This window comes from Pan troglodytes, chromosome 10 (assembly GCF_028858775.2).
Source record: "Pan troglodytes isolate AG18354 chromosome 10, NHGRI_mPanTro3-v2.0_pri, whole genome shotgun sequence".
In the NCBI taxonomy this organism is placed as follows: domain Eukaryota; kingdom Metazoa; phylum Chordata; class Mammalia; order Primates; family Hominidae; genus Pan; species Pan troglodytes.
The window spans coordinates 118,957,676-118,985,516 of NC_072408.2; the positions used below are offsets into that span (position 1 = coordinate 118,957,676).

The window sequence follows — 27,841 nt, forward strand, 5'->3', positions numbered from 1 at the left end:
AAACTCAGCAACAGGCTCACGGCTCAGCTTCGTGCCTCTGGTTCCAGGTGCAGGGGCCAGGGCTTCCAGGGACACGCCCCCGTGGGCCTCCAGGGAGCCAATCGACGCGCAGAAGGCGGGGCCCTGGGAGCGACAACGGTGTTATCCAATGGGCCGACAGCTGGAGCCGCCCCTGGCCAATGGGCGCGCTCCTCCGCGATGGGCGGAAGTGGTGAGGCAGCTCTGAGGGCCGTTGTTCAGTGCGGGGTCTGACAGAGGAGGCTCCGTGTCTGCAGCTAGTGTGTCAACTCAGCGTTTCTCCTCTCGTCCCTGGTGAGGTGTAGCGGCGGCACGCGGCTGGAGATCCCCTGTGGCCTCCAGTTTAGGAAGGGTCCAGCATCCCAAGGGAGGGGTGTGTGGGCGAGGGGTCTCTGGGCCCGGGGTCGCGGCTGTGAGGAGAGGATGCCCGCGCGGCGGCATCTCAGGCACCTGGAGGAGGCCGCGCTTTCTCCTCAGGGAACCGGCGCCTTGGCAGCCCCCGGCGACGCCGCCCCCTTCGCGGCCTAGGTTGGTCTGGTGAGCCGGGAAGCGGGCGTCGTTCGCAGCGCCGCTGTGACCACCGCGTCCCGGGCGGAGCTGGGCTCAGTGCCGGCCTGGGCCTAGAGTCCGAGCCTCGAGCTGCCGGCGTGGGGGGTCGCGAGTGGCCTAATGCGGCCTCGAGGCCGAAGGACCCGAGTCCGAGCTCGCACTCCGACCCGCTGGTGCTGTGGAAAACTCAGGTGGCCTTCCGCTTTCGTAGCCTCTAAAGTGGGGACCAAGACTTTCACCTCTTAGGATTGTAGTCGGGATTAAAAGATTTTCCCGGTAAGCGTTTGGCAACTGCTATTATTTGAGAAGCCGCTTACTTCTTCACTCCCCATCACCGACCTTCCTGGGGAAGGGGGCGATTGGAAACTGCCTTGGGGTATCTGGACCCGGCAGGGGAAGCTCCGCCGCCTCGGGCAGAGGGACGGTCCCCTCTGCGGACTAGAGAGATCTAGCTGACCCCCAACAGGCTCCTTATAAGCTTGAAGACTTTTCTGTGCCTCAACTCTTCCGTGCATTCGCCCGTTTCCTTGACCCTTTGAAGTATTGTCAGTCCTCTGCCTGAAGAATCTGAGGCCCAGAGAGGTTAAATCTGGCAGAACCAGCCAGACCTTGACCCCCAGAGGGGGACCCTGCAGGCTACCCCCAGTCTCCTTGCATCTAGAAAAGCAAGCACCTGCTACATCTGAGCTCTGGCCTTAGAGTTGGCCAGAGTGGGCTGGAATAGAGCACACCTGAAATCAGTCGGACAGCCTTCCTTAGTTGCCATTTCATATCAGAGTGAATACCTTTTTTTTTTTTTTTTGAGATGGAGTCACCTTCTGTTGTTCAGGTTGGAGTGCAGTGGCGAGATCTCAGCTCACTGCAGCCTCCGCCTCCTGGGTTTAAGTGATTCTCTTGCCTCAGCCTCCTGAGTAGCTGGGATACAAGCGCCCGTCACCACGCCCAACTAATTTTTGTATTTTTAGTAGAGACTTGGTTTTGCCATGTTGGCCAGGCTGGTTTCGAACCCCAGACCTCCAGTGATCTGCCCACCTCGCCCTCCCAAAGTGCTGGGATTACAGGCGTGAGCTGCTGCGCCCACCCCAGAATGGGTGTCTTGAATTATGTCATTCCCTAGTTTAAAGCCCTTCAGTGGTTTACCATTGAGCTTGGAATCGAATCCAATATTCTTTCTGTCTGATATGACAAGACCTTCTTGAGTCATTCCCCGTTTTTATTATGCTCTTCCAGATCTGCCTTTACTTTCTCTTTCATTGCTTTTAGGCCTTTTGCCCTTCCCACTGCCTGGATGGATTTCCCCGCATTCCCATCCTCTATCTTTGTCTTTTCGTGGTTGGCTCTTGTACTTCAGTTCTTAATTTAAATGTCGTCTCCCCAGAAAGTTCTTCCCTGACCACTCTTATCTACCTAAAGTAGATTTGCCTCTATTCCGCCCCCATTTATTTGTCAGTATACTTTTCCATCACAATACTCAAGTTATATGTATTTTTTTGCTTATTGTTTTTCTCTACCACTAAATCGCTTTATCAGAGACTATATTTCCTTATTTTGTAAAGTATTTTTAGTGCCAGGGCACAGTGGCACACAGTATGGTCTTCTTTTTCTTTGAGACAGGGTCTCACTCTGTCACCCAGGCTGGAGTGCAGTGGTGTGATCACAACTCACTGTAGCCTCGACCTCCTGGGCTCAAGCCTCCCAAGTAGCTGGGACTACCTCAGCCTCCCACCCCAGCCTCCCAAGTAGCTGAGATTACAGGCATGTGCCACCATACCCACCTAATTTTTTGCTTTTTTTTTTTGTTTTTTTTGAGAGGGAGTCTCGCTCTGTCGCCCAGGCTGGAGTGCAGTGGCATGATCTCGGCTCACTGCAAGCTCTTTTTAGTAGAGACTGGGTTTCACCATGTTAGGCAGGATGGTCTCAATCTCCTGACCTTGTGATCCACCTGTCTCGGCCTCCCAAAGTGCTGGGATTACAGGCATGAGCCACCGCACCCGGCTGCTTATTTTTTATAAAGGCAGGGTCTTACTATGTTTCCTGGCTGGCCTTGAACTCCTGAGCTCAAGTGATCCACCCACCCCAGCCTTCCAGAGTGCTGGGATTACAGGTGTGAGACACTGCACCTGGCCCACAGTATTGTCCTTTTTTTTTTTTAATTTTTATTTTTTGAGACAGAGGCTCACTCTGTTGCCCAGGCTGGGGTGCAGTGGTGTGATCCTGGCTTACTGCAACCTCCACCTCCCGGGTTCAAGCAATTCTGCTTCAGCCTCCCTAGTAGCTGGGACTACAGGCACCCGGCTAATTTTTTTATTTTTAGTAGAGAGGTGTTTCGCCATGCTGGCCAGGCTGGTCTTGAACTCCTGACCTCAAGTGATCCGCCCACCTCAGCCTCCCAAAGTGCTGGGATTACAGGCATGAGCCACTGGACCCAGCCCCAAAGTATTGTCTTAATTAAGCATGTTGAACAAATGACTAAATACATGTTTTGAAAAGTGGCAACTCGCTTGATAATGCCAAAACCTTTAAAGAACCCTACTGGGGGCAGGATTTAAGACCATTTTTGTATCATGGAAAGGAATAATCTAAACTAAACAATGGTAGTAAAGTTGCCAGTGCTTTGCTTTCTGCATTGACATCTTGTTTAAAAAGCAGGAGAAACTTTATAGTGAAGAAATTTGGCAGACACCATATCAACTATGTGATCATGGTTTACATCAATAGTAAAATAAGACTGTTGACATCATGTACCTTCTGATATAAGGCACTGAGATGAGCACAACATGATTTCTATGGTGTTCTTGCCAAAAATATATAACCTGAATTTAATCATGAGAAAATATCAGACAAACCCAAATTGAAGGACATTATATAAAATAACTAGCTGGCTGGGCACGGTGACTCATGCCTGTAATCCCAGCACTTTGGGAGGCCGAGGCTGGCTGGTGGATCATATGAGGTCAGGAGTTTGAGACCACCCTGGTCAACATGGTGAAACCCCATCTCTACTGAAAATACAAAAATTAGCTGGGCATGGTGGCGCACACCTGTGGTCCCAGCTACTCAGGAGGCTGAGGTCGAGGTTGCAGTGAGCCGAGATCGCACCACTGCACTCCAGCCTAGACAGCAGAGTGAGACTCTGTTTTAAAAAAAAAAAAAAAAAAGCCAGTATGCTTAACAAGGTCATGAAAGAGAAGGAAAGACTGAAGAACTCTCCCAAATCAAAGGAGATTAACTACAAGTAATAGCCAAATGCAGTGTGTGATCCTAGATTGAATGCTGAACCAGAAAAAGGGTGGGATGGTGATTTTTTTTTTTTTTTTTTTTTTTTTTGAGACAGGATCTCACTCTGTCACCCAGGCTAGGGTGCAGTGGTACAATCACTGCTCACTGCAGCTTTGACCTCCTGGGCTTAAGTGATCTTCCCATCTCAGCCTTCTGAGTAGTTGGGACCACAGGTGTGTGCCACCACGTCTGGCTAATTTTTAAATTGTTTGTAGAGAAGGGTTTCACCATGTTGCCCAGGCTGATCTTAAACTCCTGGGTTCAAGCGATCCTCTTCAGCTCAGCCTCCCAAAGTTCTGGGAGTACAGGCATGAGCCCCTGTGCCTGACTTGTTGGTGAAATTTGAATAAATTCTATAGATTAGTTACTAGTATTGTATTAGTGTTAATTTCCTCTATTTGATAATTTTACTATTGTTATGATGCTTTTAGGGTAATTGGATGAAGTCTGTAAGGGATGTTATTTTATTTTATTTTTATTTATTTATTTATTTTTGAGACGGAGTCTTACTCTGTCGCCAGGGTGGAGTGCAGTGGCACGATCTTGGCTCACTGCAACTTCTGACTCCCTGGTTGAAGCGATTCTCCTGCCTCAGCCTCGCGAGTAGCTGGGATTACAGGCATGCGCCACCACACCCAGCTAATTTTTGTATTTTTAGTAGAGATGGGGGTTTCACCATGTTGGCTAGGATGGTCTCGATCTCCTGACCTTGTGATCTGCCTGCCTCGGCCTCCCTAAGTCCTGGGATTACAGGTGTGAGCCACCGCGCCTGGCCAGGATGTTATTATTATTATTATTTTTGAGACAGGGTCTCACTCTGTCACCCAGGCTGGAGTGCAGTGGCATGATCATGGCTCTCTGCAGCCTTAAACTCCTAGGCTCAAGCATTCCTCTTGCACATTCCTCCTGCCTCGGCCTCTCGAGTAGCTGGGACTACAGGCACACATCACCATGCCTGGGTAATTTTTTTTTTTTGTATTTTTTGTAGACATGACGTTTCCCCATGTTGTGGCCAGGTTGGTCTTAAACTCCTGGGCTCAAGTGATCCGCCTGCCTCGGCCTCCCAAAGTACTGAGATTACAGGCATGAGCCACTGTACCCAGCCTAGTAAAAGTATTTTATTTTATTATTTTTATTTTTTAAAACTCCCTTATCCAATAAAATTATTTTAAATTGAAAATTTTAAAATAAGAAAATCCCAAGGGACTGGATATTGAATAAAATGCTTTAACATGCAGGTTTGGGTGACAGTTTCTGTATACTAGTTTTTTATTTTGTTTTTTTGCATGTCATCTTTAAAGCAGAAATGAAAGAGAAAGTTCATGTCTTCCTTTGTGGTTTTCAGGAAGAGCTAAAGATGGCTGAATTTCTAGATGACCAGGAAACTCGACTGTGTGACAACTGGTAAGACATTAAATCTAAGAAATGTTAGTGGAATGAGGACAGTCAAGCTTAATCACTATCATTTCCTGCTTTAAAAACTGTTAGTGAAGACTGGCACAGTCTTGAGTTAAGCTTTCTGTTTTGGTGTTTATAACCCACATGAATTACAAGAAAGAGCATCTCTTTCCTGATGAAATGAAACCGGTCGTAAAGTTAATAATCAGCTGGTTCCTGTTGGGGTTTTCCTAAGAACTTATCTTGGTATCTTGGTGCTATACAAGTGCTGTTACTGTAAGCTGACAAAAAAAGCAAAGCAGAACTGTCTGCTATGTTTATTACTTTATTTTCCTTCACTGGGTACTTCTTTCACAATATGCTATGTTTACCTTAGCAAACTGTGGTAGAAAGAGATGTGGAATAAGGAAAATAGTTTGACTCATTGGTGGAATATTTGAGCCAAATAACATTTTTGTCATCATCATTGTCTTTTTCTTTCTTCTCAGCCTAACTTTGGCAGAATTAGAATATAATTAGAGCAACAGCTGGTTACAATATTCTTTACCTGCTTGGAATTAAGATTTCATCTCATTGTAGGTGTCTTGCCATATTGTAGAGTATTTCTGCTATGCCACTATCACTTTCTACCATTTCATAAACTATTTTAGTTTTGTTTGGGTTTTATATGTATAGCTACTGAAACAGAGTAATCAGTGAAACAAATAATCAAAAGAAAACATGATTTTGTAAGAAAACAGACACATTGGTTTTTAGCATTAGTTAAGATACACCTATTTTATCAGTCCACTCCAATTAGGAGGAATCTCAAGCCTAGGACAAAATATAAATAACTATGCTAAGAGAGTTAAAGGGTGAGTTAATGGAAAGCTAGTGAAAAACAATGCTATTCAAAGCCAAAGAAATTAAAGAAAAAAGCAGATTAGCATAGAAGGCTGACTAAACCTGTAAAGAATTAATTTCTGGCTGTTTGTGTTTAGTGTTTGGAAAGTTCTTGGGAATTTTTCTGGAAGCTTTGGTTTGCCTTTCAGCTATTTCTATCTAAATGAAATTTCACCTCTAATTTGCTAGCCCTTCCTTGAGACTTTTAGCAGTTTTATCTGGATACGGAATTGTGTGCTCATTTATCTCACTTAAAACATCTTCATTTTATCCGAAGGTAGGAAGTAAGCATATTAGTATTTCGTCTGGTTGGAATGTTTGGTAGGAATATGTTGGCAGTTAAATTTTAAAAGAAAAAAACCCAGCAGGCAAATGTTTTATATAATTGTTGCAAATATCTTTTTTATTTCAGCATTTCCTAAGAGGTGAATATGTGCAATAGTAAATGCTTTGTGGTCTTACTTGACAGCTGCTTTTGATTCTTGTTGCTTCATATTATGATGGTGTGGTCCTTAATATTTTTTGTTTTAATTCTAAAGTTTTAGGGGCCTTGTGTATGTAGTATGTCAACAAGTTATCCTGAACAGCCTTGTAAAGTAAATGCTAGACATTTAGTGTCTCCATATTTACCATTAAAATAAAAATTATTGTCAATATTATGAAAAAGGAACCCAGGTTTTCTACACCCTAAGCAGTAATTACTGGCTTTAATTTTCATGGCATTTGTACATACATGATTTACAATCACAATATAACATTTCTTCTTTCACTTTGTTGGTATACTATATGTAACTTAGCTATTCCTTTCTTGCTTAGGTATTTTTAATGACTTTCATTTTTTACCATTCTATGATACTGTAATGAAAATATTCATACATAATCCCAAGAGTAGGATTATTGTGTTACAGAGTATATAATTTTATGGTCCTAGAAATGAATTTTCAGACTGTTTTTAGGCAGTTTATACTACCACCAGTAATGTATTAAAGTATTCATTTCACAACATCTTTAAAAAGTTGGGATGTATTATTTTAACTAAATTAATTCAAAATGAGTAGTTTCCTTAGAAAGCTAAAAATTTGAGAGAAATATGGGAAGTTAAATCTGTCAGTAATTTTCCTCTTTATCCATTTGAGTTTTCTTCCCATCTCTCACAGTTGATTGTTCTGTCACCTTCCAGTGCTGCTTTGAGAGCTGCCTTGGGGTCCCTAGCTTGATAATTCCACCACTGGATGAAAATGAATTTGCACTTCCTTGGTGTCTTGGTCTTTCAGTTTGGAAGAATGACTATAGCTGGAGGCACATCATTTATCCTACTTCAAAATGTTTCTTAGACAATGTCTGAATATTAAAGGTTATTAAAAGAGAAATAAGCTATTTATAATTTAGTATGGGAGAGAGTTCTTCTAGTATTCAGCTTCAGAGGCAAAATATGGTATTAAATAATGTGTTTTATGACTATCTGTATTGATCCTGTTCAGTATTTTATTTTTCTGAATTATTGTTATACGTACCTTCTTTAATGTAGTTTTTAGCTGGTGAAATTGGAATTTTACAATGGTCCTATCCAAATAAGTAAAAGTAAGGCCTTTGAATAGAATGTACCTTTAGTTCGAGTACATGTATAATCTTTTCATGTTTAAATGGTCTTACTCTTTCATGTAACATTATCACTTTACCTCCTTAATTTGTATAGCTTAGATATGATCTTTGAACCACTAAACTAAGTGAGAAAGGCAAAAATGAAGTAGAGAGACCAGACTGGTGGAGGAAAGGGTTCAGGATTTCATTTTTGTACAGCTTTACAGTGAAGTTTCTACCAACCCAGCCAGAAAGCATGTTCCTGTAGTCAGGAAGCATCCAGCCTGCTTTGAAAGGCATGTGAGGCATACAGGAGACAATTTCCCCTTCCCCTTTGACTATCCGAAAGCTGGAGTCTTCTCTTTTTGGTTTGACTTTTCATGGAATAAAATCCAATGAAATTAAACTACTTAAAAGTGAGGGAAAATCAGTGGTAGGGTGTTTTTTCACTTGTTTTTGTTGTTGTTTTGGTTTGTTTTCTGTTTTAAAATAATCCTGGAGCGTATCACTCTGCTTTGGGACATGGATGGTTTTGGAATAGCCTAGCTCCACTCTTTTTGGCATCTGACTTCATGTTGTGATCAGCTCTGACTTTGAGAAAGTAAGGCTGAGCTTTTAGATGTAGTAGTGCATAGCACCGGTAACTCAGAATGTTGCACAGAAGAGCCTTCAGGATTTAGTTTTTTTTTTTTTTTGATACGGAATCTTGCTGTCCCCGAGGCTGGAGTGCAATGGCATGATCTCAGCTTTCTGCAACCTCCGCCTCCCGGGTTCAAGTGATTCTCCTGCCTCAGCCTCCCGAGTAATTGGGATTACAGGTACCCGCCACCACACCTGGTTAATTTTTTATATTTTTGGTAGAAGCGGGGTTTCACCATGTTGGCTAGGCTGGTCTTGAACTCCTAACTTCAAGTGATCTGTTTGCCTCAGCCTCCCAATGTGCTGGCATTACTGCACCTGGAAAGGATTTAATTTTTTTTTTTTTTTTTTTTGAGACAGAGTTTTGCTCTTGTTGCCCAGGCTGGAGTGCAATGGCACGATCTAGGCTCACTGCATCTTCCGCCTCCCGGGTTCAAGCAATTCTCCTGCCTCAGCCTCCTGAGTAGCTGAGATTACAGGCATGTGCCGCCACACCTGGCTAATTTTGTATTTTTAGTAGAGACGAGGTTTCACCATGTTGGCCAGGCTGATCTCGAACTCCTGACCTCAGGTGATCTGCCCGCCTCAGCCTCTCAAAGTGCTGGGATTACAGGCGTGAGCCACGGCGCCCGGCCAGTTTTGTTTTTTTTTTTTTTTTTATAGCAACCTCTGCCTCCTGGGTTCAAGCGATTCTCCTGCCTCAGCCTCCCGAGTAGCTGGGATTACAGGTGCCCGCCATCATGCCTGGCTAATTTTTATATTTTTAGTAGAGATGGGGTTTCACCATGTTGGCCAGGTTGGTCTCGAACGCCTGACCTCAGGTGATCCGCCTGCCTCGGCTTCCCAAAGTGCTGAGATTACAGGCATGAGCCACTGCGCCCGGCCAGGATTTAGTTCTTGAAAAGCAGGAATGGTAATAGTCATGAGTTTGTAGGGTAGGTATTCACTAAAGATAAATAATGGAGACTAAAGATTGGACAGGACAGATTTCCATGTGATGCCACTGTGCAAGAAAAGGCATAGATTAGTCAGTAATGCTTGCCTTTTTCTTTGGTCTATTTCCGTAGCAAAAAAGAAATTCCTGTGTTTAACTTTACCATCCATGAGATCCACTGTCAAAGGAACATTGGTATGTGTCCTACCTGTAAGGAACCATTTCCCAAATCTGACATGGAGACTCACATGGCTGCAGAACACTGTCAGGTGAGCCACCAAGTACTCAAATGTTTATACATGTGTTATACTTGCTGTTGTTCGTAAATGTATTCTGTTTGCTATTGTGCAATAGCAAATGAGCATATTGTCCCAAAGCTAATTTATTGATTCTCACTTCTTACTCTAGGTGACCTGCAAATGTAACAAGAAGTTGGAGAAGAGGCTGTTAAAGAAGCATGAGGTTAGTCCATAGAGTGAGTTACCGTGGGCCCAGTCCTGCTGAGATTACAGACCCACATGCAGAGCAGGAAGCCAGTCTGGTTGAGTGTTAGTTCTCCACGAGCTCACATGCATACTGTTTCTCAAAGCCTGTTTGAGGCCTTGACTATGTAACTGCTGCCAGATTCGGCTACCTGGCTGTTGGAACTCCCTTGTGTATGTTGAGACTCGCGAAGTATCTCCCTTTGGAACTGAGTCTATTATTTCTGCTGGGGTTTGGTTATTGGCAGCCTCACTGAATATGAAGCCAGCCCTAGAGTTGCCAGTATGGGATAACCTCTTTAGCACACAGCCTGCCTTACAAGCTGTCATTTCATTTAAAATTCTTTTTTGTTTGTTTGTTTTTTGAGACGGAATCTTGTTCTGTTGCCCAGGCTGGAGTGCAGTGGTGTGATCTCGGCTTACTGCAACCTCTGCCTCCCAGGTTCAAGCAATTCTCCTGCCTCGGCCTCCTGAGTAGCTGGGATTACAGGCGCCCACCACCACTCCCAGCTAATTATTAGTAGAGACGGGATTTCACCCTGTTGGCCTGACCTTGTGATCTGCCTGTCTTCAGCCTCCCAAAGTGCTGGGATTACAGGTGTGAACCACCACATCTGGCTTCATTTTAAAATCTTGAACACCTGGATAACATGCTATTTAACCTAAGAAATTCCTCAGCATTTGGTGAGAGAGAATAGAGTATCATTTGCTCGCTAGTTGAGATAAAACTGGCCGAAGGTTTTTGTTTTTGTTTTTTTAATACAGACAGGGTCGGCTGGGCATGGTGGCTCATGCCTGTAATCCCAGCACTTTGAGAGGCAGAGGTGCGCAGATCACTTGAGGTCAGAGTTTGAGACCAGCCTGGCCAACATGGTGAAACCCTGTCTCTGTTAAAAATACAACAATTAGCTGGGCGTGGAGGTGTGTGCTACTTGGGAGGCTGAGGCACGAGAATCGCTTGAATCCGGAAGGCAGAGGTTGCAGTGAGCCGAGGTCGTGCCACTGCACTCCAGCCTGGACGACAGGGTGAGACTACATCTCAAAAAAAAAAACCCAAAAAATAGAGACAGGTGTTGTCTCTATTGCTGTGTTGCACAGGTTGGTCTTGAACTCCTGGGCTCAAGTGGTCCTCCTGCCTCAGCCTCCCAAAGTGCTAGGATTACAGGCATGAGCCACTGTACTCAGCCCAAAGTTTTTTTTTTTTTTTGAGATGGAGTCTTGTTCCCATCTTGCAGGCTGGAGTGCGGTGGTGCAATCTTGGCTCACTGCAACCTCCACCTCCCAGGTTCAAGCGATTCTCCTTCCTCAGCCTCCTGAGTAGCTGGGATTATAGGTGTGCTCTACCATGCCTGGCTAATTTTTTTTGTATTTTTAGTAGAGACAGGATTTTGCCATGTTGGCCAGGGTGATCTTGAACTCCTGACCTCAGGTGATCCACCCGCCTTGGCCCCTCAAGGTGCTAGGATTAAAGGCGTGAGCCACCATGCCCGGTCATTTTTCTTTTTTTTTAATTAAAAACCTTTTTTAAGAGACACAGTCTCACTCTGTCACCCAGGCTAGCATGCAATGGCATGATCATAACTCACTGCAGCCTCGAATTCTCGGGCTCAAATGATCTACCTGCATAGGTGGTACTACAGGTATAGGCCTCTATGCCTGACTAATTTTATTTATTTTTGTTTTTCATAGAGTTGGGGTCTTGTTATGTTGCCCAGGCTAGTCTCGAACTCTTGGCCTCAAGTGATCCTCCCTTCTTGGCTTTCCCAAATGTCGAGATTACAGGCGTGAGCTATGGCACCTGGCCAAAACTGGCCAACGTTGAATGAGTATGTTAATTCACCAATTTAAAAATCCAGCCGGGCGCGATGGCTGATGCCTGTAATCCCAGCACTTTGGGAGGCTGAGGCGGGTGGATCACAGGGTCAGGAGTTCGAGACCAGCCTGGCCAATATGGTGAAACCCCGTCTCTACTAAAAAGACAAAAATTAGCTGGGCATGGATATGCACATCTGAAATCCCAGCTACTCGGAAGGCTGAGGCAGGAGAATTGCTTGAACCTGGGAGGTGGAGGTTGCAGTGAGCCGAGATCGTGCCATTGCACTCCAGCCTGGGTGACAGGGTGAGACTCCATCTAAAACAAACAAAAAAAAACTGGCTCACCTTGTTTTGAAGTGTTGACATAAACAGTCAAAAGCACCACTCTATCTTTTATAATGCAGGTGAAATCAGTGCTGTGCCCCTTCAAGAAGCCACGTGACAGTTTGTTCAGTTGAGCACAAGTTCCTTGCAGGAACAGTTGCTGGCAGAAGGGCTGTGTCTACAGCCCATGTGGAACCAAGGACAGTTTTCCCATTCAGTAGGGAGCATCCCTCAGCCTTGATCTTCATTTCTTGGCCGGGCGCAGTGGCTCACGCCTGTAATCCCAGCACTTTGGGAGGCTGAGGCGGGCGGATCACGAGGTCAGAAGATTTGAGACCATCCTGGCTAATACGGTGAAACCCCGTCTCTACTAAAAATACATAAAATTAGCTGGGCGTGGTGGCGGGCGCCTATAGTCCCAGCTACTTGGGAGGCTGAGGCAGGAGAATGGCGTGAACCCGGGAGGCGGAGCTTGCAGTAAGCCGAGGTTGCGCTACTGCACTTCAGTCAGGGCGACGGAGCGAGACTCCGTCTAAAAAAATAAATAAATAAAAATCCAAACAGCTGTTTATATGGTAGTTATAGAAGAGTGGATATACATATGTAAAAATTCACCAAGGTATATACTTAAAGATTTGTGCATTTCATTCTGTGTGCCTCAAACTGTAACAACTTGATTTTATTAATTTATAATTAAATTACCCTTAAAGGTAATTCACAGTGGGCTACAGTGACTCATGCCTGTATCCTAGCACTTTGGGAGGCCAAGGCGAGAGGATTGCTTAAACCAAGGAGTTCAAGACCAGTCTAGGCAATATCGTGAGACCCCTATCTCTACAAAAAACTAAAAAATTAGCTGGGAATGGTGGTCCGTTCCTGTAGTCCCAGTTGCTTGAGGGGCGGAGGTACGATATTGTTTGAGCCTGGAGGTTGAGGCTGCAGTGAGCCCTGTTTGTGCCACTGCATTCCAGCCTAGGCGACAAAGTAAGACCCTGTTTCAAAAAAATAAAAAGGTAGGCCAGGCGCAGTGACTCAGCCTGTAATCCCAGCACTTTCGGAGGCGGAGGAGGGTGGGTCACTTGAGGTCAGAAGTTCAAGACCAGCCTGGTCAACATGGTGAAACCCCATCTCTACTAAAAATACAGAAATTAGCCAGGCATGGTGCCGCATGCCTGTAATTCCAGCTACTCGGGAGGCTGAGGCAGGATAATTGCTTGAACCTGTGAGGCAGAGGTTGCAGTGAGCCAAGATCACGCCACTGCACTCCAGCCTGGGCAACAGAGTGAGACTGTCTCAAAAAAAAACAAAAACAAAAACAAAAAATGCTGGGCGTGGTGGCTCACGCCTGTAATCCCAGCACTTCGGGAGGCTGAGGCAGGCAGATCACATGAGGTCAAGAGTTCAAGACCAGACTGGCCAAAGTGGTGAAACCCCATCTCTACTAAAAATACAAAAATTAGCCAGGTGTGGTGGTAGGCTCCTGTAATCCCAGCTACTTGGGAGGCTGAGGCAGGAGAATTGCTTGAACCCAGGAGGCAGAGGTTGCACTGAGTCGAAATCATGCCATTGTACTCCAGCCTGGGCAACAGAAGCGAACTCCGTCTCAAAAAAAAAAAAAAAAATTAAACTAAAGTTCTATTCTAAATGCTACTCCAACATTTTCAGCACTGTTTGTATATACATGAACTACCTCTTGCAGGAAACACAATAAATTGATAAAAAGGCCTTAGGTAGCTGAGGAACAGGGGAGAAGAGACATGATTTTTACATATATCCTTTTTGGGCTTTAAAATTGTATACCAGCTGTGCACAGTGGCTCACGCCTGTAATCCCAGCACTTTGGAAGGCCAAGGTAGGAGGACTGCTTGAGCCTAGGAGTTTTGAGATCAACCTGGTCAACATAAGGAGACCCTTGTCTCTACAAAATAAAAAATAAAACAAAAAACCTAGCTAGGCATGATGGCATATACCTGTGGTCCCAGCTACTTGGGAGGCTGAGGTGGGAGGATCGCTTGAACCCAGGAGGTCAGGGCTGCAGTAAGCCATGATCGTACCACTACACTCCAGCCTGGGTGACACTGAGATCCTGTCTCAAAAAAAAGAAAAGAAAAATTAAAATTAAAAAATAAAATTTGATACCATGTAGATATAATGCCAATTCAGAAAGTTTTTTTTCAAAAGCTTTTTTTTTTGTTTTCCACTCTGTCACCTAGGCTGGAGTGCAGTGGTGTGATCCCAGCTCACTGCAACCTCCGCCTCCCGGGTTCAAGCAATTCTCCTGCCTCAGCCTCCCGAGTAGCTGGGAGTACAGGTGAATGCCACCACACCCTGCTAATTTTTGTATTTTTGGTAGAGTGGGGTTTCACCATGTTGGTCAGGCTGGTCTTGAACTCCTAACTTCAGGTGATCTGCCTGCCTTGGCCTCCCAAAGTGCTGGGATTACAGGCGTGGGCCACTGCCCGGGTCCCAAAGTTCTTTTATTAGATAAATAACATGGATTTGCTAGGAGTAGTGGCTCATACCATTTGAGGCTGGGAGTTTGAGACCAACTTGGCTAACGTGGTGAAACCCCTTCGGTGCTAAAAATACAAAAAAATTAGCTGGGTGTGGTGGCACGCACCTGTGGTCCCAAGCAACTCAGGAAGCTGAGGCACAAGAATTGCTTGAACCCGAGAGGTGAAGGTTGTAGTGAGCCGAGATTGCACCATGCACTCCATGCACACCACTCTGTCGCTGGGCGACAGCAAGACTTTCTCAAAAAATAATAATAATAAATGAAAAAGCCTGTGCTAAATACAAATATGAAGGTTAGAGAAACCTGTGTCTTTCTAAAGTGCAGTTTCTTTTCCTCATTATTAGGTACTTAAGACTGAATTGGAGGCCGGGCGCGGTGGCTCAAGCCTGTAATCCCAGCACTTTGGGAGGCCGAGGCGGGCGGATCACGAGGTCAGAAGTTCAAGACCAGCCTGGCCAACATAGTGAAACCCCGTCTCTACTAAAAATACAAAAAATTAAGCGGGTGTGGTGGTGTGTGCCTGAAATCCCAGCTACTCAGGAGGCTGAGGCAGGAGAATCGTGTGAACCTGGGAGGCAGAGGTTGCAATGAGCCGAGATTGCGCCATTGCACTCCAGCCTGGGCGACAGTGCGAGACACTGTCTCAAAAAAAAAAAAAAAAAGACTGAATTGGAATAGTTGGTAGGGGACAGGGACATTGGAGCTTTGACAAACATCTGACTTGCTATGATTCTTGTTATTTGCTCCTGGGCTTCTCTGGCTGGTTTTAGATTACTAAGTAATGTGTGCACAAAACAATATGACAGGGTGGCTGAGTAGTGGGCTCCCTCTAATATTTTATTTTCCTTTATAGAACATTGTGGCAGGAACAAAAGGGGAAGCTGTGACTCTTAAATAATTAAATACATTAAAAAAGGGTAGGAGAATCAAGGGTTGGAAGAGAAGATTGCAGTAGATACTCTTGGCTTTCCTTGCCCTATACTAAAACACACCTCTCCTAGATATGCATATTAACTGCCTCATTCCTCTGTTTTGTAGGAGACTGAGTGCCCTTTGCGGCTTGCTGTCTGCCAGCACTGTGATTTAGAACTTTCCATTCTCAAACTGAAGGAACATGAAGATTATTGTGGTGCCCGGACGGAACTATGTGGCAACTGTGGTCGCAATGTCCTTGTGAAAGATCTGAAGACTCACCCTGAAGTTTGTGGGAGAGAGGGGGAGGAAAAGAGAAATGAGGTTGCCATACCTTCTAATGCATATGATGAATCTTGGGGTCAGGATGGAATCTGGATTGCATCCCAACTCCTCAGACAAATTGAGGCTCTGGACCCACCCATGAGGCTGCCGCGAAGGCCCCTGAGAGCCTTTGAATCAGATGTTTTCCACAATAGAACTACCAACCAAAGGAACATTACAGCCCAGGTTTCAATTCAGAATAATCTGTGTGAGTTGTGCTTGGGATTAGGGAACTAGAATGGTATCAAAATCCCAAGGCAAATGGGAACAGGGCTTTGGGGCCACATAGATCTTGATTATAGAAACCCGACTGTAGCTGAGTAACACTGGGAAGAATACCTCACTTTCCTATAAAATGGAAATAACCTCCATTGGATTATAGTTAGGGTTCATAATGGTGAGTATGATGACAGTGTTGTAAATAGCCAACACTTATACAGATTGAGTATCCCTTATCCAAAATACTTGGGGCCAGAAGTGGTTTGGCTTTTGAAGTATTTGCATTATATATACTGGATGAGCATCTCAAATCTGAGAATCTGAAATCCAAAATGTTCCAGTGAGCATTTTCTTTGAGAGCCATATTGATGCCCAAAAAGTTTCAAATTTTGGATTTTTGGATTGGTATGCTCAACCTGTATCTTATTTCCCTTAGGCATTTGCAAAGTGCTTTATACGTATTAACTCATTTAATTCTCTCATTATTTGAAGGTAGGTAAATTTGAAGGTAGAACTGAGATTTGAATTCAGATAATCTGACCTCGTGCTTTAAACCATTCTACTGTAATTCAGAAAATAAGTATAAAATGTTTAGCACAGTGCCTGTCTCATAATTATGGCTCAGTAATATTGCTTAATAATACAGTTAGAATAATAATGGAGCCTTTTCACATGGCAGACTTTAATGTTCAAAGCTAGGAGACCCAGAGGGTGAAGAGAGCTAGTTGAACATGGTCATTTTTTTCCTACCCGGATGCCTGTAAACCTTGACTATTTGCTAGGCATGGACTTGAGTTGAGGGTGGTAACATTTCTAATGTATCCTGAATGTTGGTTGGTTTTTTTTTTTTTTTTTTTCAGTTGAAGAACAAGAGAGGCAGGAAAGGAATAGAGGCCAACAGCCCCCCAAAGAGGGTGGTGAAGAGAGTGCAAACTTGGACTTCATGTTGGCCCTAAGTCTGCAAAATGAAGGCCAAGCCTCCAGTGTGGCAGAGCAGGACTTCTGGAGGGCCGTATGTGAGGCCGACCAGTCTCATGGCGGTCCCAGGTCTCTGAGTGACATAAAGGGTAGGCTTGCTTATTCTGCACTAGCCTCTTTCTCTACAGTTTTTGTAAGTCTTAGGTTATACAATTCTTATACAATTGAAAGATTTTAATGAAATAGAATTTGCCTTACTCTTTTTTGTTTCTTTTTTCTTTTCTTTTTTGGGACAGTCTCGCCCTGTCACCCAGGCTGGAGTGCAATGTAATGATCTCGGCTCACTGCAACCTCTGCCTTCTGGGTTCAAGTGATTCTCATGCCTCTGCCTCCCAAGTAGCTGGGATTACAGGTGAATGCTTGAACCCAGGAGGCAGAGGTTGCAGTCAGCTGAGATTGTGCCACTGCACTCCAGCCTGGTGACAGAGTGACACCTTGTCTCAAAAAAAAAGGCTCTAAAGGACATTATTGTACAAGTAGAGAACTTACATTAAAGTTGCTGAGAGTGACATCCGTATTGTTTACATAGGAGAAAGCAGTGCCCTTGTTCTTCAAAGGCACATGATGAAGTACTTAGGAATAAAATGTTATGTGTTCAAACTTATTCTCAAATAGTTCAGGGGAAAAATACATAAAAGTAATGTGAGGAAATATTAAGCTTTGTGAATATAGATGAGGAGTATATGGGCATTTGCTGTACTATTCTGAACTTTTTTTTTGGAGATGGAGTTTTGCTCTTGTTGCCCAGGTTGGAGTGCAATGGCACGATCTCGGCTCACTGCAACCTCTGCCTCCTGGGCTCAAGTGATTCTCCTGCCTCAACCTCCTGTAAGCTGGGATTACAGGCATGTGCCATCACGCCTGGCTAATTTTTTTTTTTTTTGAGACAGAGTCTTCCTCTGTCGCCCAGGCTGGAGTGCAGTGGCACGATCTCGGCTCACTGCAAGCTCCGCCTCCCGGGTTCACGCCATTCACCTACCTCAGTCTCCCGAGTAGCTGGGACTATAGGCGCCCACCACTACACCCGGCCAATTTTTTGTATTTTTAGTAAAGACGGGGTTTCACTGTATTAGCCAGGATTGTCTCGATCTCCTGACCTCGTGATCCGCCCGCCTTGGCCTCCCAAAGTGCTGGGATTACAGGCATTAGCCACTGCGCCCAGCATAGTTCCCTCTTTAACATGTCTTTAAACATGTTAAATATACTTATTTTTCTTTTGTGTCCAAAAATAGCAAAAACTGTTTCTTTGCTATGTTGTTTCTGCGTCTCCTGTTCATGGAGGCTTGCTACGTGTGTGTGTGAACACCAAGTTTTCTAGCATGTTCCTCTGAGAATTTATAAATGCTTCTGGCAGGCACATAGAGATACTACCATTAGGGGTAACTTTAAGCTTTTGGCCTGGACTTTTTTTTTTTTTTTTCTTGAGACAGAGTCTCCCTCTGTTGCCCAGGCTGGAGTGCCATGGCGCGATCTTGGCTCATTGCAACCTCCGCCTCTGGGGTTCAAGTGATTTCTCCTGCCTCAGCCTCCAGGGTAGCTGGGATTACAGGCTTGTACCACCATGCCCACCTAATTTTTGTATTTTTAGTAGAGACAGGGTTTTACCATGTCGCTCAGGTTGGTCTGGAACTCCTGACCTCAGGTAATCCACCCACCTTGGCCTCCCAAAGTGCTGGGATTATAGGCATGAGACACCATGCCCGGCTGGCTTGGACTTTTAAAAAGCATAAACATAGCTGAGCATCATGTCTCATTCCTGTAATCCCAACACTTTGGGAGGCTGAGACGGGAGGTTCATTTGAGCCAAGGAGTTCAAGACCATCCTGGGCAACAGAGTCAGACTTCATTTCTACACAATATAAACAAAAACTAGCTAGGCATGGTGGCACACACCTGTAGTCTCAGCTACTGGGTAGGCTGAGGTGGGAGGATCTCTTGAGCCTGGGAGATCAAGGCTGCAGTGAACCAAGATTGCACAACTGCACTCCAATCTAGGCAACAGAAAAAAAATCACAAATGCGAATTTATGTAAAAATAGAAACATAAAAAACAGAAGCACAGACTGTGACCCCAAACCTATGTAAGGGGCCAAGCTCTAGTTACTCTACTTGGTAGAGACTTTTCTTTTACCCAGAACTAAAATCTAGATGGGTAGAAGGGTAAATTTCCCTACATCCCGCCATTGTTCACCCTCCCATTTGTTTAGCAGTTTTCCTGAGGATGTTGTGTCTGGGAATCTTGGGTTTAAAATGTATCGATTTGTTCACTTCAGTTACTTTTAGGCAGCATTTTTTGGTACTGGGAGGAGTATTCAGGATATTGTTTGCCAGTTTATCCGTAAAATAAGGATAACGTAGGATCTACTTCGTAAGTTTTTTCTGAGGATTGAAATAGTGTGTGGAAAACACTTAAGATTATTGCCTATGGTTATTACACATTTAAATCGCTTCCTTAGAGTAGTGAGTAGCAGGTAAACCACTGCTATACTGCTACTCAGGAAATTGGGGTCAAGTACATTTCTTGTTTTGTCATGGAAGTTTTGGCCTAGAGTTTATCTCTTGGATGGGTTCCCTCTGAGAATATACAGCCCCACAAATTGCTATCTATAAGAAACATTAAAGAAAGCCAACCTTCTATATAAGACCCCATAAAGAGGATAAAAAGTTAAATTCAAGTTTGTTTTTGTTCATCCTGAGTCTCATTGTGTGGCCTAATACCTAGGTGCAGCTGACGAGATCATGTTGCCTTGTGAATTTTGTGAGGAGCTCTACCCAGAGGAACTGCTGATTGACCATCAGGTGTGTTATGAATTACTTGAGGACTTTTAGTAGGATTGTATGCAGGCCATAATTGGTGTTACAGGCCACATGAGGCCTTGAACAAATCATTTTAATACAATGCCCATGGTAGGAATAGCAAGTGTTCTTTTCCATGATGTGAGTGGCATACAGATATGAAAACTTAGCCTTGTTCCTTCTTAGAAAAAGTGATGGCATCCTTTGTAGGGACATGGATGAAATTGGAAATCATCATTCTCAGTAAACTATCGCAAGGACAAAAAACCAAACACTGCATGTTCTCACTCATAGATGGCAACTGAACAATGAGAACACATGGACACAGGAAGGGGAACATCACACTCTGGGGACTGTTGTGGGGTTGGGGGAGGGGGGAGGGATAGCATTAGGAGATATACCTAATGCTAAATGACAAGTTAATGGGTGCAGCACACCAGCATGGCACATGTATACATATGTAACTAACTTGCACATTGTGCACATGTACCCTAAAACTTAAAGTATAATAACAATAAAAAGAAGAAGAAGAAGAAGAAGAAGAAAAAAACGATAGTGAAATAACAGCAAAAAAAAAAAAAAAAGTGATGGCAGTGATGTATGCCTGTAGTCCCAGCTACTCAGGAGGCTGAGGTGGGAGGATTGCTTGAGCCCATGAGTTTAAGGCCAGCCTGGGCAACATAGTGAGACTCCAGCTCTACCAAAAAAAAAGGGGGGGGCAGGGAATGATGCTCATTTCAGCAGACCTGGAAATCTCATGCTAGCAGCCCTTTCACATGGTAGTGACTGGTGCACATATATCTCCACTACCCGTTTTGTGATCTGGTCTCATCTCATGCCACATTTTGATTTATTGGAGCTGTATTGAAGTCCTTGCATTTTTCTAGAAAGGTCAAGGGTGTTTTCTGCACATTACTTTATCTACCTGAAAGGTGTCTGGCCTTCTGCCCCTGTCTCCTTAACACATCCAACAACACAGACCCCTTACTTGTAGAGTTGGTTCAGATGTGACTTTATGGAAGCCATCCTGATAGGTACTATGAAGGCTAGGTCAGGAACCACACCTGTGTGCTTCTAAAAGTCTGTGCCCACCTCTCTTATAGTTTGTCACTTTATGATGTGGTCTTCTGATCTCCTGTTGGTCTGCACCACTAGGCTGAGTTCCCTGAGGGCAGGTTCTGGGTTTTCCCAGTTTCGGAATCTCTAAATACTTGGTATCTGAAAAGGTGTCAGTTATTTGAATGATTGACTATTCTTGAGCCATTTAGGAATGATGAGCAAATAGCTTTATGTGTTTGAGGATTACCTGATGGAGGGAACTTCTGTTTTTTTTGTTTTTTGAGATGGAGTCTCACTCTGTCGCCTAGGCTGGAGCGCAGTGACGCGATCGGGGCTCACTGCAACCTCTGCCTCCGGGGTTCCGGCTGTTCTCCTGCCTTAGCCTCCAGGGTAGCTGGGACTACAGGCACACACCACCATGCCTGGCTAATTTTGTATTTTTCGTAGAGACAGGGTTTCACCATGTTGGCTAGGCTGGTCTCAAACTCCTAACCTCGTGACCTGCCCACTTCAGCCTCCCAAAGTGCTGAGATTACAGGCGTGAGCCACCACGTCTGGCCTGGAGGGAACTTCTTGTTCCCTCAATACTCTGATTTGGTTTGGCCTAGTCTGGCATTTCCACAACTACCAAATAGTGCCTGTGCTCTGGATGGTGGAACATACTTTCCCCCATAAATGAAATAATATATTATTTGAATACATGTAGTTTTTGTTTTGGGAGTACCATAGAAAATCCATTAACAAAGATAATAAAGAATATTTGTGCCTCTCTTTTACTGTATGGGTGTGGTGGGAAGAACCTTGAATCTTTTCAAATTAATTTAAAAAGAATGAACACACTTAAAAAAACCATAAAAATATTTAAAAGTAAAATGAGTGTTCTATGTGTATTCCTCTTTTTTGTTCCTCTTTCCAATATTAAGCATTTAAAAAAAATTTTTTTTTTTTTTTTTTGAGACGGAGTCTCGCTCTGTGACCCAGGCTGGAGTGCAGTGGTGCGATCTCGGCTCACTGCAACCTCTGCCTCTCAGGTTCAAGCAATTATCTGCCTCAGCCTCCCAGGTAGCTGGGATTATAGCCAAGTGCCACCACGCCCGGCTAATTTTTGTATTTTTAGTAGAGATGGGGTTTCACTGTCTTGGCCAGGCTGGTCTTGAACTGCTGACCTCGTGATCCACCTGCCTCGGCCTCCCAAAGTGCTGGGATTACAGGCGTGAGCCACCGCGCCCGGCCAAGCATTGTTAAAATTATATGACTTATTCTAGAAAATATTTTAGGAATGTAGTTTTTTTCTTAACCTCTGATTCTTGTTTTTAACCTATATTTTTTGAATGACAGACAAGCTGTAACCCTTCACGTGCCTTACCTTCACTCAATACTGGCAGCTCTTCCCCCAGAGGGGTGGAGGAACCTGATGTCATCTTCCAGAACTTCTTGCAACAGGCTGCAAGTAACCAGTTAGACTCTTTGATGGGCCTGAGCAATTCACACCCTGTGGAGGAGAGCATCATTATCCCATGTGAATTCTGTGGGGTACAGCTGGAAGAGGAGGTGCTGTTCCATCACCAGGTAAGGGTCCCTGGAGTCCCTGTCCATGTGGCTCTGTGCGTGAACCTGAGGCTTCCAGAGCTGAGAACACTTCCTTAGCCTTTAAGTTGCATTCCATCCTGACAAGGAATGCACACACTTGGCTTCTGGCCATGTCATCTTTGTGAGCTGTCTGTGGTAACCAATACCGCAGGCTTTCAGACCTTCCCTCCCTTCGGGCAACTGAAGCCATCTTGTTACTAGCTGAGGACCAAAGAGCCAGGACTCTATTTGAGCAGGTGTGGAAGGAAGCCTTGTCAGAGAGTTTAGATGACAGTCTCCCTGCTTTTCACCAGGTGGGTTCTTCCCATTGTGGTGGCATTTGAGACTTGCATTCTAGGAGACCTGAGGGTCTACTTCTGGTTTTGTCCTGTGGATGACCCTCACTGGGGCCATCTGTAAGTGAGGGAGTTGGACTAGACAATATGAAGTCATTTTTCAGCATTTACAGTATAGGATTCCAATCTATTAGTGGAAAATATGTTTTCTGCCCAATTGTATATGTTACAGGGAGTGAGAGTCAACACTGCAGCTACCATTTCTGTAGTTGATGCCATGTAGCTGTTACTAGAACATTGTACATTTCATTTCTGTAATAAAGACTCCTGCTTTTCAGAGGCCAGGCATGGTGGCTTATGCCTGTGATCCCAGCACTTTGGGAGGCTGAGGCGGTCAGATCACTTGAGGTCAAAAGTTTGAGACTAGCCTGGCCAACATGGTGAAACCCCATCTCTACTAAAGATACAAAAATTAGCTGGATGTGGTGGCGGGCACCTGTAATCCCAGCTACTCGGGAGGCTGAGGCATGAGAATCACTTGAACCTGGGAGGCGGAGGTTGCAGTGAGCCGAGATCACACCACTGCACTCCAGCCTGGGTGACAGAGCGAGACTCTGTCTCAAAAAAAAAGAGAAAGAAAGAAAAAAAAAGACTTTTGCTTTGGGATCAAACAGTAGATAAGTGACTGCTTACCCTCTAGGGCAGACTGAAATAAGCAACCACACAAATAAATACTCTGGTGAGAGTATAGAAATGCTTTTCAGCTGCTCTGAAGGTAGTGAGTTATCTCAGTTGATTGTTCACAGTCAGTTACAGATCGAACTCCTTGTTCTACTCTTTTCCCCGTTCTCACTATTGGACTTGAATAGTCTTAAAAAACAGAAAAAAAAAAGAAAGAAATGTTTTTCTGGGCTCCAAGATCAGCCCTTCCTGCATCCCTGCACAAATCAGAAAGTGTTTCTGTCAGTGCCTCATGTGCCGATGGGATTGAATGCAACCATTCCAGATGTGTGGTTTCTGAAAGTTCCCAGAACTTTCAGAGGTTGTCAAAGTCCCCCTCCAGATGAGGAATACACTGCTGTTCCTCCCATCGCATGCTCTTTTCTGGGAATGACTCAATTCAGAGGTACTAATTCTGGTTTTTCTTGTTTAGGACCAGTGTGACCAACGCCCAGCCACTGCAACCAACAATGTGACAGAGGGGATTCCTAGAGTGGATTCCCAGCCTCAAGAGACCTCACCAGAGCTGCCCAGGAGGCGTGTCAGACACCAGGGTATTTATTAGCCAGGACTCAGCCAAGGCCGCAGGTCTACTGCTGGCTCTGGCCTGTTTACCACTTCTCATCCACTGCTCTAATGTGGGGATTACCTGCATCTCAAATTTCCAAACACACTAGGGTCTCATAGGGGACTCCTCTGCAGGTAGTTGTGGTCCCACATTAGACTGAGCTCTCTCAAGTGTGTGATTTTTAGGGTAATGGCTTTGCGGACATCCATGAGATACACGTAGTAGTAAGTGCTTGTAATAAGTTTCTGGTTTCCTGTTTGTGCACTTAGTGGATTATTTGTAGATAATTTGCAGACCTTATGGTAGCTACCCTGGGCCCCCATTTCAAGTTGAAATACACTTAGGGTACTCAAACCTATTATTATTATTTAATTTTTTTGTAGAGACAGAGTCTTGCTCTGTCACCCAGGCTGGAGTGCAGTGGCACAATCATAGCTTACCGCAGCCTCAAACTCCTGGGCTCAAGTGATCCTCTCTCCTCAGCCTCCCAAGTAGCTGGGACTACAGGCACACTCTACTACACCCAACTAATTTTTTTGTTTTTGTAGAGATAGGGTCTTGCTATGTTGCCCAGGGTGATTTCGAACTCTTGGCCTCAAGTAGTCCTCCTGCCTTGGACTCCCAAAGCATTGGGGTTACATGCGTAGGCCACTGTGACTGACCTCAAACTTATGTATTTAATTTATTTTTTTTAGACAGGGTCTCTTTGTCATCCAGGCTGGAGTGCAGTGGCGTGATCACTGCAGTCTCAACCTCTTGAGCTCAAGTGATTCTCCCACTCTTCGCCTCCTGAGTAGCTGGGACTATGGGTAGGCTAGGTGCCCACCAACACACCCAGCTAATTTTTAATTTTTTTTTGTAGAGTTGGGGTTTCGCCACATTGTCCAGGCTGATCTTGAACTCCTGGGCTCAAGTGTTCCTCCCAGCTCGGCCTCCCAAAGTGTTGGGATTACAGGTGTGAGCCATCACACCCAGCCTCAAACTTATTATTATTACTTAAGACCATTATGTTTAGGCAAGTAAACTGTTTTTGAAACCTCACCACTACAAAGCCAATTAGAAATTATTTTTCGGCTGGGCATGGTGACTCACGCCTGTAATCCCAGCACTTTGGGAGGCTGAGGTGGGCGGATCACAAGGTTGGGAGTTCAAGACCAGCCTGGCTGACATCATGAAACCCCGTCTCTACTAAAAATACAAAAATTAGCCGGGCGTGGTGGCGGGCGCCAGTAGTCCCAGCTACTTGGGAGGCTGAGGCAGGAGAATCACTTGAATCCAGGAGGCAGAGGCTGCAGTGATCCAAAATCATGCCATTGCACTCCAGTCTGGGCGACAGAGCAAGACTCCCATCTCAAAAAAAAAATTATTTTTCAAGGTTTGCTTGCACACTATTGTTGAATAGTTAGGAGGCTGTCTTTGAGGACTCAGATAATATGTGCAGAATTGATAAAATATCCCCATCTCTGCCCTGGAGATGTGGGTTCCAGCAGCCTTTTGGGGTGAGCAGTTGTCTTTTTTTTTTTTGAGACACAGTCTTGCTCTGTCTTGTCCAGGCTGGAGTGCAGTGGCATGATCTTGGCTCACTGCAGCCTTCACCTCCTGGGTTTAAGTGATTCTCCTGGTCTCAGCCTCCTGAGTAGCTGAGACTATAGCTCTGTGCCACCTCACCTGGCTAATTTTGTATTTTTTTTTTAGTAGAGATGGAATTTTACCATGTTGGCCAGGCTGGTCTCTAACTCTTGACCTCAGGTGATCCCCCTACCTCGGCCTCCCAAAGTGCTGGGTTTACAGGCATGAGCCACCACGCCTGGCTGAGCAGTTGTCTTCTATCTGGAATCTTTTTGTTCCTGCCCTAAACCTGGCACTATAGCCAGAGCAGGCTTTTTCCTAAAGCTGTTACCATTTTCTCTTCTCAGGAGACCTGTCTTCTGGTTACCTGGATGATATTAAGCAGGAAACAGCTAATGGGCCCACCTCCTGTCTGCCTCCCAGCCGACCCATTAACAATATGACAGCTACCTATAACCAGCTATCGAGATCAACATCAGGCCCCAGACCTGGGTGCCAGCCCAGCCCTCCTCGTGTGCTGAAGCTCAGCAACTCAGACAGCCAGGACATCCAGGGGCGGAATCGAAACAGCCAGAATGGGGCCATAGCCCCTGGGCACGTTTCAGTGATTCGCCCTCCTCAAAATCTCTACCCAGAAAACATTGTGCCCTCTTTCTCCCCTGGGCCTGCAGGGAGATACGGAGCTAGGTAAGAATCAGTAGCCCAGGAATGGAGCTTGGGAGTAGCTGAAGCAAACATGGGCAAAGGCCTGGTTACCCTTGCCAGGCCTGGGGTAAGACTGAGGTCCTTGCATGGTAAGGGGAGGAGTATGGATTTTCCCTGTATTGTCACCTGACTCCAAAAAAATTATTTTGTGGCCCATGGGTTTTTTGGGGTTTGTCTGCTAGCATAGGGCTGCTTCCTGTTCCCTCTGAGTTTGTTGACCTTTGCTCAGGGACACTTCAGGAGCTAGTTTCTAATTGTTTTCTTTCAGTGGTAGGAGTGAAGGTGGCAGGAATTCCCGGGTCACCCCTGCAGCTGCCAACTACCGCAGCAGAACTGCAAAGGTAAGGTGGGCTCCAGCCCATGATGCTCAGGGGGTACTCAGACATGGTGGGGCTTGTGTGGCTCCTGAAGTTGTAGAAGTTGTTGGGACCAGGCTGGTTGTGGTTCAAAGATTGTTCCTTTGGCTTTTGAGAAGGAGGTTTCTAAGGAAGCGGGACGTTTTCGGGGATCCAGGGGAGGAGTAATGCTTTTTCACTTTTTATGTAAAGCTTCGTTTGTGTTGTGTTGTTCACCAGGCAAAGCCTTCCAAGCAACAGGGAGCTGGGGATGCAGAAGAGGAAGAGGAGGAGTAATGGTGTCTCCAGAGACTTTACATTGGTTCCTGTCTTCTGTGCACAGCAGCACTTGCCGCTGTGCAGGCCCACCTCTTTGGCTCTTTGGGTGGGAGAGTTTTTCCAGATTTTAGATTTTTCTAGGTTATGGCCATTTTGTGTCTTTTGAGGTTGTGCTGTGGGGGTTTGGGTTTGAGGGAAGGGAGCAGGGTGGCGGTTGAGGAACGCTTCAGCCTTAGCTGCTACCTTTCAGCAGCAGTGAAATACAAGCTGCAGCCTCGGCTGCCAGGGCTCCCTTTTGACTTACTGTCGCCACTGCCCCTTGGTGCTGTGTGGTCCCGGTGGAAGGAGGGGAAGATTTTGGAAACCTGGTAGCCACCGGTAAAGTGATTCTCTGCCCTGTTGGGGCCTAAATTTGGGGGCTTTTGGGCAACCTCTCCGTGTACTGCGTCTGTCCACACTCGATTGGGCCCCAGGTGTGTATGAGGCGCTCTGGTAAGGTGCTCAGGCCAGTTGCAATGTCTGTCAGTAACGAGGCTTTTGATGTGTTGAGCTGGAGGTGAGTGGACTGGGGGCTGTGTTTTAAGCTGCTTCCTTGGCATTTGGCATCACTGCCTTCTGTTCCCGGGGGAGCATGGATCTTTTGTCCTCACTGCTTTCTAATGGGGAGGGCTGAGGGCTCCCTGTCCCCACAGCAGGTATGTTGGGCTCTGCCCCAGCCCCACACTTGCTCTGAAAACCAAGTGTCAGAGCCCCTTCCCCTTGTTTTTATTTTACTGTTATAATAATTATTAACTTCCTTGTAATAGAAATAAAGTTTGTACTTGGAGTTGAGCTCAGTCTTGTGGTTCCTTCTCCTGTGTGCTTTAGAGACTGCAGGGAGGGCAGGGTAGGCTGGAGTCAGCCCTGGGGTTGGAGGAGGTGAGCAGGGCTGGGCTTTCTCCGGCACTCCAGTAACCCTCACAGCTCCACCATGAGTCCCTTCTTGGAGTACACAGACATTGAACGTGTAGTGTTTTAAATTGGACTTCTGAGAAAACTGACAGGCTTGCTGCAGCTCTGGTGATGACTGGGGCTAGAAGGGGTGCCTCTGACTGAAT

The 27,841-nt window shown here is 45.3% G+C and overlaps 1 protein-coding gene across 3 annotated transcripts; it reads left to right on the top strand.

Annotated features, from left to right (window-relative positions):
• TRAFD1 (TRAF-type zinc finger domain containing 1) lies at positions 1–27,575 on the top strand. Of its 3 annotated transcripts, none has more exons than XM_509385.8 (12): positions 1–312; positions 5,192–5,250; positions 9,414–9,549; positions 9,689–9,742; positions 15,455–15,860; positions 16,732–16,938; positions 19,571–19,647; positions 22,042–22,272; positions 23,722–23,842; positions 25,773–26,112; positions 26,399–26,471; positions 26,706–27,575. In XM_509385.8, the coding sequence occupies exons 2-12, from the start codon at positions 5,204–5,206 to the stop codon at positions 26,760–26,762; spliced, it is 1,749 nt and encodes a 582-aa protein (XP_509385.3). In that variant the 5' UTR covers positions 1–312; positions 5,192–5,203; the 3' UTR covers positions 26,763–27,575. The 3 variants fall into 3 exon arrangements, with proteins under 3 accessions (XP_509385.3, XP_003313995.1, XP_024203831.2); XM_003313947.6 differs by having other exon boundaries at positions 215–843; XM_024348063.3 differs by having other exon boundaries at positions 254–843; positions 5,151–5,250.
• Positions 27,576–27,841: the final 266 nt, after the last annotated feature.

Excerpts from the sequence above, each read along its gene's own strand:
- TRAFD1 (XM_024348063.3), top strand. The coding sequence starts at position 5,153 with ATGAAAGAGAAAGTTCATGTCTTCCTTTGTGGTTTTCAGGAAGAGCTA. Across the intron at positions 15,861-16,731 it reads TTCAATTCAGAATAATCTGT|TTGAAGAACAAGAGAGGCAG; the intron begins GTGAGTTGTGCT and ends TTTTTTTTTCAG. Across the intron at positions 19,648-22,041 it reads AACTGCTGATTGACCATCAG|ACAAGCTGTAACCCTTCACG; the intron begins GTGTGTTATGAA and ends TTTGAATGACAG.